At 50.7% G+C, this 16,761-nt stretch overlaps 2 protein-coding genes across 10 annotated transcripts in view; both read left to right on the plus strand.

The window, feature by feature from the left end:
- Positions 1-9,713, plus strand: part of ANAPC5 (anaphase promoting complex subunit 5) — a 33,485-nt gene extending 23,772 nt beyond the window's left edge. Inside the window, exons 12-17 of one of the 5 annotated variants that reach the window (XM_037052052.1) lie at positions 133-207; positions 1,970-2,091; positions 2,500-2,607; positions 2,685-2,832; positions 5,523-5,685; positions 9,532-9,712. In XM_037052052.1, coding sequence (XP_036907947.1) covers positions 133-207; positions 1,970-2,091; positions 2,500-2,607; positions 2,685-2,832; positions 5,523-5,685; positions 9,532-9,572 — 657 coding nt within the window. In that variant the 3' untranslated portion in view covers positions 9,573-9,712. Of the gene's footprint in view, positions 1-132; positions 208-1,969; positions 2,092-2,499; positions 2,608-2,684; positions 2,833-5,522; positions 5,686-6,337; positions 6,707-9,531 lie in introns of those variants that run through there. The other 4 variants (XM_037052050.1, XM_037052051.1, XM_037052054.1 and 1 more) reach the window with 4 other exon arrangements.
- A 1,793-nt stretch (positions 9,714-11,506) lies between these two features.
- CAMKK2 (calcium/calmodulin dependent protein kinase kinase 2) overlaps positions 11,507-16,761 on the plus strand; it is a 45,620-nt gene continuing 40,365 nt past the window's right edge. For 3 of the 5 annotated variants that reach the window (XM_037052062.1, XM_037052063.1, XM_037052064.1), the window contains exon 1: positions 12,512-12,582. The gene's annotated coding sequence lies outside the window, so the exon portion shown is untranslated. Of the gene's footprint in view, positions 11,810-12,324; positions 12,583-16,761 lie in introns of those variants that run through there. The other 2 variants (XM_037052060.1, XM_037052061.1) reach the window with 2 other exon arrangements.

Genomic DNA, 16,761 nt, shown 5'->3' on the forward strand with positions numbered 1-16,761 from the left:
TTTGACAGCCTCCGCCTAACGTCTCCCACGTCACTGCCTCAGGAAAGGGGAATCCTGCCCACATCCCGAGTGTGGCGCAGCAGGTGTGGCCTCAGCACAGGGGTGCTCGTCCCATTGTGTCTTTCTGTTTAGGGCTGTTTCGCTGCCGCTTCCGAAGTGCTAAAGCACCTGAAGGAAAGATTCCCACCCAACAGTCAGCACGCCCAGGTAATCTGCCCTTTGCGTGGCGTCGGGGTTATTTCTGCAGAGACTGTTTGTGCTGCTCTGTCATCAAGGCGGGATGTTTTCGAGTCTCCCCTCCGTCCCTCACGCCGTGGCTCCTTCCTGTGACATCTCTGCATGGCGTCAGCTGAGGTGCTCTGGGGACTCTGAGCTCTCCTCGAGGAGGCCAAGAAATAAACTCGGAGAAGAGATTTAAAGCAGCGTACTTTGTTCTTCCCGTCTTCATGGTTTTAAATTGGTATTCCTTATTTCTCTAACTATATGGGAATAAAAAAAGAAATCAGCAATGTCCTTCAGGGAGTTAAGTATTAGGTCTCAGTTTTGTTATTTTTTCTCTTGGCAGCTGTAATCTTTTCCTCCCAGAACTGAAGAACCTTTTGGGAAGCTGTTGTACCCAGAGGGAATGACTTTATAACGCAGTCCTAGGCCTTCTGTTTCCTACTGCACTGATTTTTATCTCTAAAGGGGCTGAAAAAACTATTACAAGGGACCTCTTTCTCTTTCCTCTCTTACCGAGTTTGACCTTCAGTGGGTTAGGGAATTCGAGGCCATACGAGGTGGAGGCCTGGGACTCCCCACTGGTGGTCCTTGGGGTGGCCATTCACATGGTCATTAGATGTGGCGTGAGGACCCATCTGAACGTGCGCTCTGTGAGATCTGAATCCAGAGCACCCAGAGGTGGCAATTAAAGACAGAAGGTAGCACCCAAGGATGAAGTATGGTGCTGTGGTAGTGCTGATGTGGTAAAATAGTTTGGGTCACAGTTCTAGCTATAGCCAAGAAGGTATACAGAAAAACAAAAGACACAATTTAATTTGTGGTTTGCAGAAAAAGCATGTCTGGGCAACAAGATGCTCAACCTGACTAGTGCTCAGACAACTAACTACAAATGAAAGCAACAGTGAGCTATTTCATACCCACCAGATGGGCCAAAAGTACTGTCACCAGTTTTCGGTGGGAATGTGGAGCAGTGAGCAGTGTCATAGGCTGCTTACTGGTGGGGGTGTAAACGGGCACATTTGGAGAACGATGTGGACTGTGTGGAGGGGAGTGTGTGTGCACTACACACATTTCCACCACTTGCTGTACCCCAGGTAAACTCTTGCACAAGGAGAGGTGCATGAAGATGTTTATTGCAGTAATTTTTAAAAGAGTGAAAAGTCGATGCCACCAGAACACCCATCAACACAAGAATAGATAGGCTGTCACACATTCATATAATTGAAAACTATTTATCAGTGAAATGGAACGAACTATAATTTCTCGTATTATCATGCATAAGCCCCCCCAAATAATGTTGAGCTTAAAAGCAAGTGGTCAAAGGGTGCAATTTAGTATGATACTGTTTATTTACACAAAGTTTAAAAATGTACGAGGTCTACAGTACATGGTTTAAGGGCAAGTGTGTGCGTTGCAGAAGTCGAAGAACATGCATGGGGGTGATGACCACCAAGCCCAGTGCTCACTCTGGGAAAGAGGGGCTGGGGTCTGAGAAGCACTTCGATGGTCTGCGACAGTGCCCGAAGCGAATAGAGGGCGATATTGGGATCTCAGAGTTGATGGTTGGCATGCGTGTTTTGGTGATTTTATTAGGGCTTTTTCACATACTTGAAATATTTAAATAGCAAAAAACAAAGTGTGTGAATTGTAAGGATATTTGCTAAGCAAACCAAAACACTTGTATATCTCTGTTGAACAATGAGATTAACACTTGCCATTTTGCCCCAATTGCATTTTTTCTTATTAGCTGTGGATGCTATGTGATCAAAAGATACAGTTTGACAGAGCCATGCACGACGGCAAGTACCACCTGGCCGACTCTCTCGTTAGCGGAATCGCAGCCCTCCACAGCATGGAGGGCGTGTACAGGTGAGAAACGGGGAAGCCCGGACCCCGGGTGAGTTCTCAAAGGGCTTTGTCTTATTCATGTGTGTGTGTGTGAATTAATGTATTGACTTTGGCTTAGGAAAAAAGTGTTTTCTGTTTATTACAGATAAGCAAAATGGGGGAAATAAGTGCATACCTCCCAGGATAGTCATCAACACTCTGATATCTGTGGTTCCTGATGTTGTTTGCGTGTGTGTACATACACGTGCTCACACACACATGCTTGCTTTCCTCTTTTTAACAAAATACTGTATCAGGCACAGCTCTTCCCTCTGGGAGTCCAGTTGCAGTCTATTTGAGAAAACAGGGACTCCAGCCCTGCAAGTGACTCTACTTAGACACCTTGCAAAATACCCACATAACCACGTAGGTTTATTTTGTTTGTGTCAGAAAAGCCGTTGTACTACAGGCTCAGAACCAAATGTCAGAGGCACACAAGCTTCTCCAGAAATTGTTGATTCATTGTCAGAAAACCAGGAACACGGAGATGGTGATCAGGTAAGAGAGGCCTCCTGGGCGTCTCCAGGGTGGTTCCAGTGGATGGGGCGCTCACCCGTGTCTCCCTGCCCCGGCAGTGTCCTGCTGTGCGTGGCAGAGCTGTACTGGCGGTCGTCCTCCCCGGCCGTGGCGCTGCCTGTGCTGCTGCGGGCCCTGGCGCTGTCCAAGGAGTACCGGCTGCAGTACCTGGCCTCCGAGACGGTGCTCAACTTGGCGTTTGCCCAGGTAAGCTGATCTCTCTCTCTCTCTGTTCTTTTTTTTTAGCACGTATTTGTACTCAAGAACTGGCGAGTCTGGCACTACTTTTCAGTTTTGAAAAAGATAGTAATGAACTTTCACTTCGTACTGTCGAAGCCTGGGCGTGTAGTCTCCATGGCGAACCCGCCAGGGAAGCAGTGAGTTGTGAACGTGCCGACAGGCTGACACCTCCCAGGGGCACCGGCCTCGCCAGGCTGCGGCGCTTGGTCAGGGGCAACTCGCCTCTTCACTGAGGACGCTTGAATCACGCTGGTTAGCCGGCCCAGACCTGTGTTCGATGTAACCAGGGGATGCACAGAGTGAAGAAATGAGAAGTCGTACGTCCATTGAAAGGGTTTGGAAATGAAAACATTTTAATGTTTATTTTCTATCTCCCTTTGTGGAATGGAAAGGCTATATGAGAAGGGACTCTTGTTTCTTCCCCACTATACCCCACGGTAGCAGAGGTTCCCCAAACTAACTGCATCAGAAATATTGGAGAAATTTAAAAAATATTTACAAAGCTGGCCTTGCCTGGCACCTACTGAGTCAGAACTCTTGGGATGGAGTCCAGGAGTCTGTCTTCTTTGGAGGCTTCTTGGTGATTTTCTGGACTTTAATTAAGGTAAAATTCACGTAACATAAAATTTACCACGTTAATCATTTTAAAGCAAATGATTAAGTGGATTTTAGAATATCTATATTATATCTATATATATAGATGTGTACTAATATCTATATACAGAGTATTTTAGAATATCTACAGTGTTTTTGCAACAATCGCCCTAATTCCAGAATATTTTCATAGCACCAAAAAGAAACCCCATTCCCAGTAGTCACTCCCATCCCCTCCCCTCCCTGGAAGCCCCTGGCAACCACTGATTTACTTTCTGTTTCTATGATTTGCCTATTCCGTATGTTTCTTTCTTTCTTTTTTTTTAAAGATTTTATTTATTTATCTTTAGAGAGGAAGGGAAAGAGAGAAATATCAATGTATGGTTGCTTCTTGTGAGTCCCCTGCTGGGAACTGGCCTGCAACCCAGGCATGTGCCCTGACTGGGAATCGAACCGCGATTGTGTGGTTCGCAGGCCCGCGCTCATCTTTCTTTTTTTTTAAGATTTTATTTATTTATTTTTAGCGAGAGGGGAAATGGTAGGAGAAAGAGGGAGAGGAACATCAGTGTGTGGTTGCCTCTCACACGCCCCCTACTGGGAACCTGGCCTGCAACCCAGGTGTGTGCCCTGGCTGGGAACTGAACTGGTGACCCTTTGGTTTGCAGGCCAACACTCAGTCCACTGAGCCACACCAGCAGGGCAGTCTATTGTCTTGTGTGTTCACCACCCATGGTCCTTTTTCTAGTTTCTTCAGGGTAGGGGCTGAGCTTATTGATTTGAGATCTTCCTTGCTTTTTAATTTCTTTTTTAATGTAGGCCTTTACAGCTTTAAATTTCCTTCACTGCATCTTATAGGTTTTGGCATATATTTGGTATATATTGTATATTTGTTCATCTCAAAGTGTTTTCTAGTTTCTCTTTTGATTTCTTTGGCCCATTGATTATTTAAGGGTATGTTGTTTACTTTTCATATATTTGTGAATTTTCTGGACTCCCTTCTGTTGTTGGTTTCTAATTTCATTCCCTATGGTCAGAGAAGATCCTTTGGGGTACCAGTCTCTTAAAATGTATTATTATTTTGTGGCCTCACGCATGGTCTACTGTGGAAGATGTTCCACGTGCCCTTGAGAAGACCGCGCAGTGTATTGTGGGGTGGGGCACTCTGCGGCGACCATTACAATTAATTGGTTTAGAGTGTTGTTCAGTCTTTCGTTTCCTAGCTGGCCTTCTGTCTAGTTAGTCTAGCCATTCTGGGTAATAGAGCAGTGAGCTGTAAGCGTTGAGTGCTCTGTTTCTGTTCCGTTGTGTCAGTTTTGGCTTCATATATTTTGTGGGTTCTGCTTATACTGGCATCTTCTTGATGCACCGGCCCTTCTAATCGGTATGTAATGTCCTTCTTTGTCTGTTGTAATAGTTTTTGACTTTGTCTATTTTGTCTGATGTCAGTACAGTCACTCCAGCTCTATTTTGGTCACTGTTTGAGTGGAGTACCTTTTCTGTCCTTTAGTCTAAAGTGAGTGGTTAGATCATTCTTTCTGATCTACTCTGCCAATCTCTGTCTTTTACATGTAGTGTAGTTGTGGGTAGGAAGGGACTTACTCTATTTTGCCTTTTTTTCTATATGTCATGCGTCTTTTTTGTTCCTCAGTTCTGCCATCCCTGCTTTTTTTGTGTTAAGTAGGTGTTTTCTAGTGCGCCACTTTAACCCCTGTTGTTTCTCTGACTGCACTTCTGAGATGTTTTCTCGGCGGCTCCTCTTCCTCCAGATCGCCTGACTCTCAGGCAGGCGATCCAACCCTTCGGAGTCACCAGTCCAAAGGGTCTTGGTGCCGAATCTTTTTGCAAAGATGAGACCCGTCAGTGTAAACAACTATGCGCTCCTGTGTGTGTTAGGGTCTGAGATCAGACTCTCACGCAGTGATTCTTCTAAGAGTGTGGTGCATGTTAAATGTGGTGCCCCTCAGGGAGAGGGTAAGCTGGACCCCATCTTCAGGAGAGGAGAGCCAGAGAGAGAGCCCCCTGTGGTGGGCAGTGTGCACAGCGCCGCGGTGTTTCTTTTTCAGCTCATCCTTGGAATCCCGGAACAGGCCTTAAGTCTCCTCCACATGGCCATTGAGCCCATCCTGGCCGACGGAGCTGTCCTGGACAAAGGCCGGGCCATGTTCCTGGTGGCCAAGTGCCAGGTGGCTTCAGCGGCTTCCTATGAGCCACCAAAGAAAGCGGAAGGTAGGGAACTGTAAAAAGATTGTTAGGCAATACTGTTGCAAAGAGCTTCTAAAATGTAGGAGCCAGAAGAAGAAAAATTGAGGGCAGTATTTCAGTCCCGAGTGCTCAAAGTTTTATGTTAACGTTTCATGCGGGATTTAACGTTTCACGCGGGATTTAATGTGCTTTCATGTGCGTGTTTGTCATGAAAGCTGAAGGCGAGTGAATGTTTATTCACCCCAGAGAATCAGGCACCGGGCCGGAAGCCAGCACTAAAAACCTTCTATCGTACTCTGCTGTTTTTCCTCCTGACAGAGTTGGATGTAAAAGTGTCTGTACAGCATAGGGAACGCAGTCAGTAATGCTGCGATTGTGTGTGCAATGCCAGGCGGGTACTGGAATTATCAGGGGACACTCTGTGAAGTACATGACTGTCTAGTCACTCTGCTGTATACCTGAAACCAATACAGAATAATGCCGGAAGTCAATCCTAGTGGAAAGATTAAAAATACATTTTAAAATCTGTTCAAGAGCTAATAAACACAAAATGTAAGTTAAAGTTATAAGAAAGTGTCTGGTACATGTTAAATCCATAAAAGTAGAGGTTAAGTGCTGGAAATGATGTGTGAAGTGTTGAGTTAGACATGTGTGATATTTCTACCCTTCCCATCAGCTCTGGAGGCTGCCATTGAGAACCTCAATGAAGCCAAGAACTATTTTGCAAAGGTTGACTGCAAAGAGCGAATCAGAGACGTCGTGTACTTCCAGGCCAGACTCTACCACGCCCTGGGGAAGACCCAGGAGAGGAACCGATGTGCCATGCTCTTCCGGCAGCTGCATCAGGAGCTGCCCTCGCACGGGGTGCCCTTGATAAACCACCTCTAGCGAGAGCGTCCCTGCCGGGCTGCCGGGCTGCCGGGCTGCAGGGCCGCATACGAGATTTTGGACTTGTTCACATTCCCTCCCTCTGCAAAGTGCTGTGTTTGATGTCTGTTTTGTCAATAAACTGCATTCGAACTTGATTGTCTGATTCTGCTGCTAACATACACGTATTTGTTTTGTTCTCCCTTTTCCTTTTGATAGCCAAGACACCGACTTTTTGTGAATAAGCAGCTGTTAGGGTGTTAAAGATTATGTTTTTTCTGAACAAAATTGCCAATATCTTATTAGAAGCTGTGCACACTCCCATCATTGTGTAAATCTGTTTACACATGTGTTCAGGCAAGACCCCTTTTGGGCATCAGTGGATCTCGCCAGGGGGTCAGTGCAGGTGTTTCTGAGGCTTGAACTTCCTTCTGAAGCTGCCCTGCTCGGTAGGGCTGCATGGCGCTCGTAGCGTCCTCGCGAGTGCACGTTGGCCCCCGACTGGAGTTAAAAAAGAAAAGAAACGATGTGTGGACGGTTTTTGGACCAATGACAAGTATATTTCATTCACTTTCTGGGTGTTGGCTTTCTTGTATCTTCTGCATGGGTAATATTCTCTCCTATAACTCCATAAATAAGGGATGCTGGTAACCTAAGTGCAGGAATTCATCGTGAATAAGGAGATGATAAATCAAGAAAGGTTCTGAAGCTCGGAGGTGTGCACCTGCCACCCCTCAAGCACACAGTGTGACCCTGCAGTTCAGCAGTGGCCGGTGACCGAAAAGCCCAGTGTTTCCACAGCAACAAGACACCAACCAAGTTTTGCAGCTTCTCTCATTGGCTTGCTCTCTGTTGAATTTAAACCTGATGGGAAATAATTTATCTCCAAAGCTCTTTGAAGTGATGTAAAACAACTCCCACTCGTCGGCATGTGTTTGCTGGCCAAGGACAGCTGCTCTGGAAACAGGAAATGTCAGCGCGGAGGTAGAGACACCAGCGCATGTTGGTGTTTAAAAATCTCCCCTTAAATTTATTTAAAAGGTTATGTATGTAGAGGGTAAAAATTAAAGATTCTTTTAAAAACATTTTATTTATTTACTTTTAGAGGCAGGGGGAGGGAGAAAGAAAGAGAGGGAGAGAAACATTGATGGGCTGCCCTTAGCATACCCCAGCCGGGCACTCAGCCCGCAACCCAGGCGTCTGCTCTGACCGGGAATCGGGCCGGGGACCTTTCACTTCACAAGGTGACACCCAACCCACTGAGCCACACCTGTCAGGGCAAAAATTAAGTATGCTTAAGGGCTGTGTAGTAAAATGTAATTCTCCCTCTCAGGAAGTTACCGTAACTATATGTTTCTTTTTATTCTTCTAAATACATTAATCACTTTTGGTCAATATGGTTTAATTAAAATCCTCCCAGTCTAAGGCAGGACATCATTCTGCCTCAGTGTAAGAAGTTTCAAGAGACAGGGCAAGGTTGCTTCACTGACCCCTCAGGTATCAACATTAAATACCACAAGTCAGCCCTGGCTGGTGTGGCTTAGTGGATTGAGCGCTGGCCTGTGAACCAAAGGGTCGCTGGACCAAAGAGTCGCCGGTTCAATTCCCAGTTATGGAACATGCCTGGGTTGCAGGCTGGGTTTCCAGCTGGGGTTGTGAGAGGTAACCACACATTGATGTTTCTCTCCCTCTCTTTCTGCCTCCTTTCTTCTCTAGAAATAAATAATAGGGGGCCCTTTTAAGTCATAATTTGGGCCCAGTGTAAAAATCCAGGCCTGTGGTAAGCAGAGCCCTAAACCAGATAGGGGGCCCTTCCATGTGGAGCCCTGTGCAGATGTGCAGAGTGCACACCTGTGAAGCCAGCCTGCCCACCCTGCCTGCGTCCAATGCTAGTGTAAAAACACCATGGCTCCCTGTCACCTGTGACTTAAGAGCTGTTGTCTGGGCCGTCTCCCCCAGGGAGGAAGAGTGGGTTAAGTGGGCAGTTGGAAACAGTGTGATCCCCAAACTCAGACCTGGCTGGATTACAGCTAATTGGCGTCTTCCTGGTGGAGCATTTGGTGGGAGGAGGAAGAGTCAGACTGGTACAGTGGGGCGTATAGAAACTGATGATTTGGTTAAATGGGGAGAGGGTTGGGTGAGGAGGGAATTGCAGCTACATAGCCAGTGGGCCTTCAGGTCTACAACAGATCTTTGGACGTATCCCCAAAGGGGAAGAGAAGGGGGCTCGGCATGGTGGCCCCCGTGTTGAGTGTTTCCAGTCCTGGGGCCGGTGGGAACAAATAGCTTAACACAGAGTGCCCTGTTGTAAGGTATGTATGTTAACATATTTAACCTTCACCACAATCCTACAAGGTAAGCAATCATTTTAATCCCATGAAACAGGTGTAGGGACCTCGCTCAACCTCACATAGCATGTAGGTATTAGAGCTGGAAATCCAACCCACTGGGTGCATAACCCCGGAGGGGCCTGTCCCTGAACTTTGAAAAGTACTGCACTCATGTGAATAATCTTTTTCAGTGGGTTGAACATATAATTGATGATATCAGTTGTTATGTATTTAGTGCCCAGTATAGGCCAGACATTGTGCTCCGCACCATATGTCACGCTATGCCAAATACCATTTTACAGGTGAGAGGCTGGGCCTCAGAGACCGGGCCTGCCTCCACTCCCTCTCCAGGAAGAATCGGTCAAGAATCAGTGAGGATTCAGGGCCTGTGTGACAGGTTCTCCACCTCCGCTCTTTCAGCACCTGTGTTCACCTGTGCGTCTTGAACATTTGTACTGGTCCAGAGTCTCTAAAATTGTGTCCCAATGCTTTGCGTGGTTATGTTGATTTTGTTCCTTTCCACAGTACGTCTAAGACACATGAAGAAACTCCATCTATGCCCCTGCCAACTTCCCCTTTTCTACTGTTGTTTCTGTTCAGGGCAAACAAACATTGTAACTCCACTGCCTGCTGAATGCAAGCTTCTCAGGGTCTTTTTTTTTTTCCTTGCCAGAATTTTCCTACTGTCTTGTTGGCTGGGAAAGAATTCAGTGAATAAGGGCGTGATTAATCCAGCGTCTGTACCTGGAAGTTCAAGGTCTGGGAGGTGGAACCTTCTAATGAACCACCTGAGCAGAACACAGAACAGTTGAGGAAGGAGAAGATAAAGTTTTGGTGGGGGCTTTAGGATGCTGTCCTCATGGGTAAGATCATTTTAAAGTCTTACTTTTCTTAAAAATCTTTTATTGATTTTTAGAGGGAGAGAGTGAGAAACATCAATTTGTTGTTCTTACCTATACACTTATTGGTTGATTCTTGTGTTTGCCTTGACCAAGAATCGAACCTGCAACCTTGGTGTATCAGCATGATGCTCTAACCAACTGAGCTACCTGGCCAGGGCTGTCCAAGTCTTCTTAAAAGGAAGATTCAGATGCTTGGTTGACAGATTTTCCTGGCAGTCCATGTCAAGACAGCAAGATCTGTTTGCGTAGAAATGGGTTTCTCTGGTATTCTTGCAGGAGAAAACTCAGAAAGCAAAGTCAATTCTTGCTTTTCATGTCACTAAACAAAATGGTTTAAGTGGGGTGGTTTCTATCACAAGACGGACTGGATGTCGGTGAAGGCCCATTTGTGACGTCCTCTGCGTTGTTTTCACTCACCTTCATAAGAAAGGTACCCGGTCACTGGGTTTTTAGCTCTGTGCCAAGTGCCATAATAGTTCACACCTCTGAGTGCTTATGTGCCAGGCACTGCGCTATTATCTCAACACACACAATGGTATTTGAACCCCAAGGACAGCCTGCGAGCTGGGTTTATCATCCCCATCGGACAGCCGATGAAACCAAAGTCACTGGTCCAAGGCCACAGCGCTGAGAACTTCCAAAGCTGGGATTTGAACTCGGTCTGCCTGACTCCACAGCCACTGCTTTCAACCACAGAGCTGAAGGTTAACAGATGAATCAGCTGCAGTACCTAGCTGCACTCCAGGAATTTACAGCTCTATGGGCAAGTCAGAACGCAGGCGTGGAAAGAATAAGGAAGACAGGGTGGCGGAGAGTCAAAGAAATAGTGCAGATCCCAGAGGAGAGAAAACAAGGGGGCCCTGAGTCATGGCATTTCAGGAAATGCTTTCGGAAAGAAGTGGATTCGGGGGCTAGTGTAGATCTGAATGGGCTCTTTCTTACTGTTCTCACATACCTGGCTTTTAACTTCACACAGCTGTGCGCAGAGCGATCTAAATTTCTGCCTGTTGAGTTCTGAGAAACACAGGCAATTCAGTAACATGATGTAAACATATAGAACTGTGTATTTTAACACATAACAGGAGAAGACATCAACCAATATCTATTTTGACTTCTTAAGCAGGGCTTGCCAAACTGTTATTCGCGGGCCGAATCTGGCATGTCACCTGTTTTTATATGGCCTGTTAGCTCAGAATGGTTTATACATCTTAACTGGTTGAAGAAACATCAAAACAATAGCATTCTGTGATCTGAAAATTATGTGCCAATCAACTTCCGGTGTTGTAAATAAAATTTTATTGGGACACGGCCACGCCCACTCGTTTACTTTTCTCTTTGGCCGCACAGTTGTTGCCAACCAACACCGTGTGGTCTGACAAAGCCTAAAATATTGGCGCTATGGGCCTTTACAGAAAAAGTTTGCCGACCCCCGTCACAAAATCAGACGCATTCAGAATGTGTATCAACCCAATACATATTTTGGGGGAAGAAAACAGGGGGAAAAAGCACCATTAGAAAAATCCACCATTCAGAATTGACAGTTAACATTTTACCATTTGCTTCAAACCCACTTATAAGTAAAGGGCATACAACTCGATGACGTTCGTCAATTGACTGGAACACGCTTCACCCATCCATCGTCCCCATGGTTCCCAGGTCTCGACTGTTCACTGCAGAGGCGCGCGCGCTGCAAAGCGTCCGGAGGGCAGGGCGCCCCGCAGCGGCGCTCCGGACGGTGCGAGAGCGTCCCCGCCGCCTGGAAGTACCGGAGGCGCCGAGCTGGAGCGGGCTGGAGATCCCCCCGGCGGACCAGAGGACTTGGAACCGCTCATTAATTTGGCTCTCCACTCCCTTCTCAGCTCTTGATCGGCCTTCCGGCTGCTTGGCAGAGTCCGAGAGCCACCCGGGAACTCTCCGTTCAAGGCCGGCAGGCCTGGCGGCCTTTGAGGTCTCCTCTTCTTGCCCCCGCGCGGCGCTGACACCCGCTGGGACACTAAACCCGCGCTAAGGCTCCAGCCGAGTAGGGCGCCGAGAGGGGTAGCATGTTTGGTAAGGATTTGATGTTTTCTACGCAAAGCATCGGAGTAGTTTTCGGGAAAAGCCAGACTTCATTGGGCTTCGTTGAGTTTGGTGCGTCCAAGTGGAATGGGGGTGGGGAAGGTACACGGTCCCTCAGCATTGAGGGCGGGCCCGGGGCGGTGGTCAGGTGGCTGCGGACGGGGGCTCCCCGGAATGGGTTTCCCGCAGCCTTGGGGAACTTCCCGGGACCCAGCCGCCGCCCTAGCCTTCCTTCCCCTGTTTGGCTGAGCAAAGCTAAGCCAACCCGCCGAAGGGTGCCGCGGCCGCCGCGGGGAGAACCCGGGCAGGTGCGGGCGGGGGGCGAAGCTGCGGCGCAGCCCCCGCGCCCGTGCCCCAGGCGGCGCTCTCCGCTGCTCGCAGGTCCGCCGCCTCCTCCCACCCCCTCCCGCCCCGGCCGCACCCCCCGAGCACCTCGCGCCGCCTCCTCCCCTTTCTTCTTCTTTCTCTCCGCCTCGCCGTTACTTTCGCCTCCGCGGGCTCCCGCCTCCCCGCCCTCCCCGGCGCCTGGCCAAGCGGCGGGGACGCGCCGAGCGACGCGCGGCGGACGCGGGCGGGGCCGGCTCTGCGCCCGGGTTTCATCGGCCGCGGCCAATCCCCGCGCAGCCCGCGGCGGCGTCGCGCCCGAGCCGGGACCCGGGCGGCACCTCCGGCCCCCGCCCCCAGCGCGCCCGCAGGGGCCGAGCCGAACGGAGCCGAGCCGATCCGGGGACACAGAACAAGGGAGGCGGCAGCGCGGAGCCCAGGTGAGCTGGCGGGACCCGAGTCGCCGGCTGGGGACGCAGCCACTGCATCCCCGGCGCCCTCCGCCTCTCCAGGCGGGGGAACCACTGCCGCGTTTGCAGACAAAGCCCTGAGGCCGGTCCTGAGCTCCCTCCACCGAGGGGACCCCACGTGCGCCGCCCCGCGCCCCGCCACGTGGGGGCGAGATTCCTGGCGCCCCTTCCTCTGCATCCTTTGAGCTCCCGGGCCTGGGGTGGCCTCTCGGCGGGACCGCGCCCGGCCCCCGGTGGCAGGGGCGGTCCCAGAGTTTGGAACTGAGGTCACTGGGGGCCCGGGCAGCCCAGGATTTTGGAGGCGGCCTAGGCCCACCCCCTCACGTGTGACAGGTGGGGGGAGCTGGAGCACGCAGGGGAGGAGAGGGCCCACGGACTCGGAGCACCCCACCCCCGCACCCCTCTGGTCTTGGGGGCAAACGCAGGCCCTGGGAGGTTGGACACCAGGCGGCAGGACCCCAGGCGTTGCCTTTCCTCAGTTGGTCGCTGGCCTCCGCCTCCCGCCGCCCCCAGCCCCCGAGTCTTTCTGCCAGAACCTCACTGGCTCCGTCCTCTTGACCTAAATTCACCCCGGGGCCGCAGCAGGCTCGCTGTGCCTGCAGAGACTCGGGGATGCTGGGCCCGGCCCCACTCAGCATTGGGTCTTGGTGCCCGGGGTGCCTCCCGCTCCCGCCTTGAGCTTTTTCTGGCTTCTCACCCCCTGCACTGCCCAGTTAGGGAAGTAGGGTGTTTTCACAGCTCTGCCAGCCGTCCTGGCGGTTCTCTGTGCCCGCCGAAGACGGTGCACCTCAGCCCCTCCGACCCCCTCTACCCTGAAGGTTGGGGCAGGGGGATGGCGTTGGGAGGGGCCAGAAACTCAGTGCTGTCCGCAAGAGAGGGGCGTGCTGGTCTCGGGCTGGGACATGCAGGGTCCACCTGCTTCGAGGCAACTTTTGCCTTTCTCAGCCCCATAGTCCCCTCGGCCCTAGGGACAGAAACTTCACGTGCCCTGGAACTGTGCAGTCATTTACTGCGCCCCTCTCCGGGCTCTTTGTCCTCATAGGCATCCTTGTTCCTGGGGGGAGGCAGGGGCCACAGGAAGAGGAGGGCTTGGGGGGAGGTTAGACCCCTCCTCCCCCCGAAACATGCAGTTTAAGAACAAACAGTGCATGCACATATGCTATGCAGGCTTCTGCGTGAGCCCGGACCCTCCATTTAGGTTGCTGCTCACAGACCCTTCCTAGGTACAGAGCAGCCATTTGTAGCGAGAGTTTTTGTTTTTTAAAACAAAAACCAGCCACCCTTAGATGAGCTCCTAAGTGCTGTGCTGTGGGTTGCATGCATTATCTCATTTCATGCCTGAATGTATCCTACGAGGCTGTGATTTTTATCCCCATTCTCCAGATGAGGAGATTGAGGCTTGAAATAATCCTGCAGTGTTGCTAGGAGTTGGCTCCATGTATGGCCGGGCTCAGAGAGGTTAAATAACTTGCCCAGGGTCACACAGCCAATCCAGGTGTGTCAGGTCCTCAAGCCTTTGCACGTTTTGCCACTTGTTCTAGAGCAGGGACCCTTGCAAGTGCCCCTGACCCCAGCCTCTTGAGGAGTCCTTTGTTTACTAAACCTGGAGGACACAGATGCAAGTGGACATGGTGATGCTGGTCAGCTGAGGTTTGTTTTGCTCCCGGGTGGTTAATGGTCTGGTAGCCAAATATATTTACTGATAACTATGCAGTAGCTCTCATCAGGGGCGGCCCCACCTCCCGGGGAGTGTTTGGAAAAGTGTGGAGGCGACTCCAGTTGTCAAAATGATGCTGAGCTCTCCTGGCTTTGGGTGGGCAGGAGCCAGGGATGCCAGCTGTCCTGCAAGCAGACCAGGTCTTCTGCAGATGCAGTGAAGCCCTGGCCGGCCCTTGACACCAGGAGGGGCCCTGCTGAGAAACACCAGGAGGAATAAGTGCTGTGGGAATGAAGGGAGCAGAGAGCAGGGAGGCTGCCTGGCGTCAGTCAAGGAGGTTCCCCGAAAGAGGTGTTATTTGTGCTGAGCCTTGAAGAGTGGGCTAAAAAGTGGAGTTTGGATGGGGAGTGGAAGGGAGGGAGATAGAACGGGTTGACCCCGCAGGGGAAACTTCCTGCAGTCTCGTGGAGCGTGGAGCGCTTGAGTCCAGATCCAAGATGGGCTGGTGGGTGGGGAGGCCTCTCTCCCAGGAGGAAGGGATGGGCCAGGTGGGGTAGGTCAAGCCTATTTTCAAGGCATTTGGGCTCAGATTTTATCTATGTATTTATTTTTAGAGAGAGGGGAAGGGAGGGAGAAAGAGATGGAGAGAAACGTCACTTGACTGGGGACCAAACCCACAACCCAGGCATGCGCCCTGACCAGGGATCGAACTAGCCACCTTTTGCTTTGTGGGGTAACGCCCAGCCCACTGAGCCACACCAGCCAGGGGTGGGCTCAGATTTTAATGCGGACCACGGAGTCACCCTTATTCTGCCATGAATTCATTTGATGGGAGGGCTCAGAGAAGCGCAGTAACGTGCTCAGGTCACTGGGGACTGTCTCCCTGGCACGCCGCCTTCCTGTGGCTTTGGGTAGCATGTGGTTCCCATTTCCTCTCCCGATCCTGAAGGTTTGGGGCAAACGCTGTTTGAGATTTTCCTTTGGGTCAGAGGGCCCTGTACTGCTATTTTTGCAGATGTTTTGCTTCCCTAATAGCTGCTCTCTCTGGACTGGGCTGGAGAGCCTGGCTCCACTTTGCCTGTGCTGCCGTGAAAATCCCCAGTGGCGTGGACTTTTCTCCTTTCAGGCTGCGCGGCTCACCCTCCCGACCTGTTAGTGATAGGGCACCTTTTGTGTCTGGCTCCTCTGTGTGTCTGGCTTATCCATTCATCTGTCGCTGGGCACTTTGGTTGTTTCTACCCTAAGGGCTTCTTAAGGCCACTTCATTCCTTTGCTTCTGCAGCCCCGCAATTAATAAACCGCTGGGCGTAAGACATTATTTTAAACACTTGTTTTTAATACTTTTAAAAAAAGTATTGATTTGAGAGAGAGAAAGAGAGAAATATTGATGTGTTGTTCCACGTATTTGTGCGTTCATTGGTTGATCCTTGTGCGTGCTCTGACCGGGGATCAAACCTGCATCCCTGACTGATCAGAATGATGCGCTCACCAACTGAGCCACCCAGCCAGGGCAGGACATGGTTTTGTCACTCTGTTTGCAGGGAGAGGGTGATGGAAGGAAGATTCTCTGAAATCAACTGGGGGCCAGCTTCCTGGAGCGAGGTTTTGGGGACCACCTTAACTTCACCCCACCTGCTCCTCCCCAGGAATCCTCACTCCCGTCCAAGCCCACCAACGCCAGGGCAATGCCCGGGGGTCCCACAGATGTCATTTTTGGGGGCTTTTGATTTCATTTATGTCCATTCTTTCCAGTCGCCATGATTTGTTAGTTGTAGTTTCCCGTGTGATGTCCCTGGTGTGTATTTTGTAACACTTTTCTAGGTGTGTTTTCAGTACACGAAGTACAGAAGGCCTCAGTGGGTAGATCATGCCCTCACCCCACGGCCAGGCGTGGAGTCAGCTCAGTCTCTCCTGAGGTCCACTTGAGGGACTGAGCGTCCTGGGCACCGAGCTGGCAGGAAGCCCATGAAACACCAGCCCCTCAGCCCCTCCTGTTCAACCGCGGGGCTCTTTTCAGAGCCTGGACTGTGAGCCAGGCTGTGCGCAGGGCACGTTCGTACAGAAGGTCCACTCCGCAGCCACCCACACCGGGGGGCCGTGCTGGCTCCATTTCACGGATGAGAAAGTCAAGGCCCAGGGCTCCCTGGGTCTGTGTGGTGTCTTGACGGGCTCTCCAGTGTCCCGGAGCTGACTCCTGCTGGCTAGGGAGGCCCCTTTTCTCAGAGTGGATGCCACCACCTCCAGGAGGTTGTGTGTGGAAATAATTTCTGAATGGTTTTGCTCTCTGAAAAAATAAGAGTTTGAATGAGTATGTTTTCCATCTTCCCTGATTGGATCCCTTCCTGAACAAAATGGGGGTGGGGCAGGGGTGCAGGCAGGGGGTGGGAGGAGGCGTGAGAGGAGGAAGGAGGCCAATGCGGTGAGACTTGGCAGGAAGGACCCACCCCCTGCTCTGGCATTCCCTGCTGGGTGATGTTAGTGACCAAAATGGG

The sequence above is a fragment of the Sturnira hondurensis genome, unplaced genomic scaffold (assembly GCF_014824575.4).
Source record: "Sturnira hondurensis isolate 20B ecotype Veracruz unplaced genomic scaffold, ASM1482457v3 Scaffold0007406, whole genome shotgun sequence".
Taxonomy (NCBI): Eukaryota; Metazoa; Chordata; class Mammalia; order Chiroptera; family Phyllostomidae; genus Sturnira; species Sturnira hondurensis.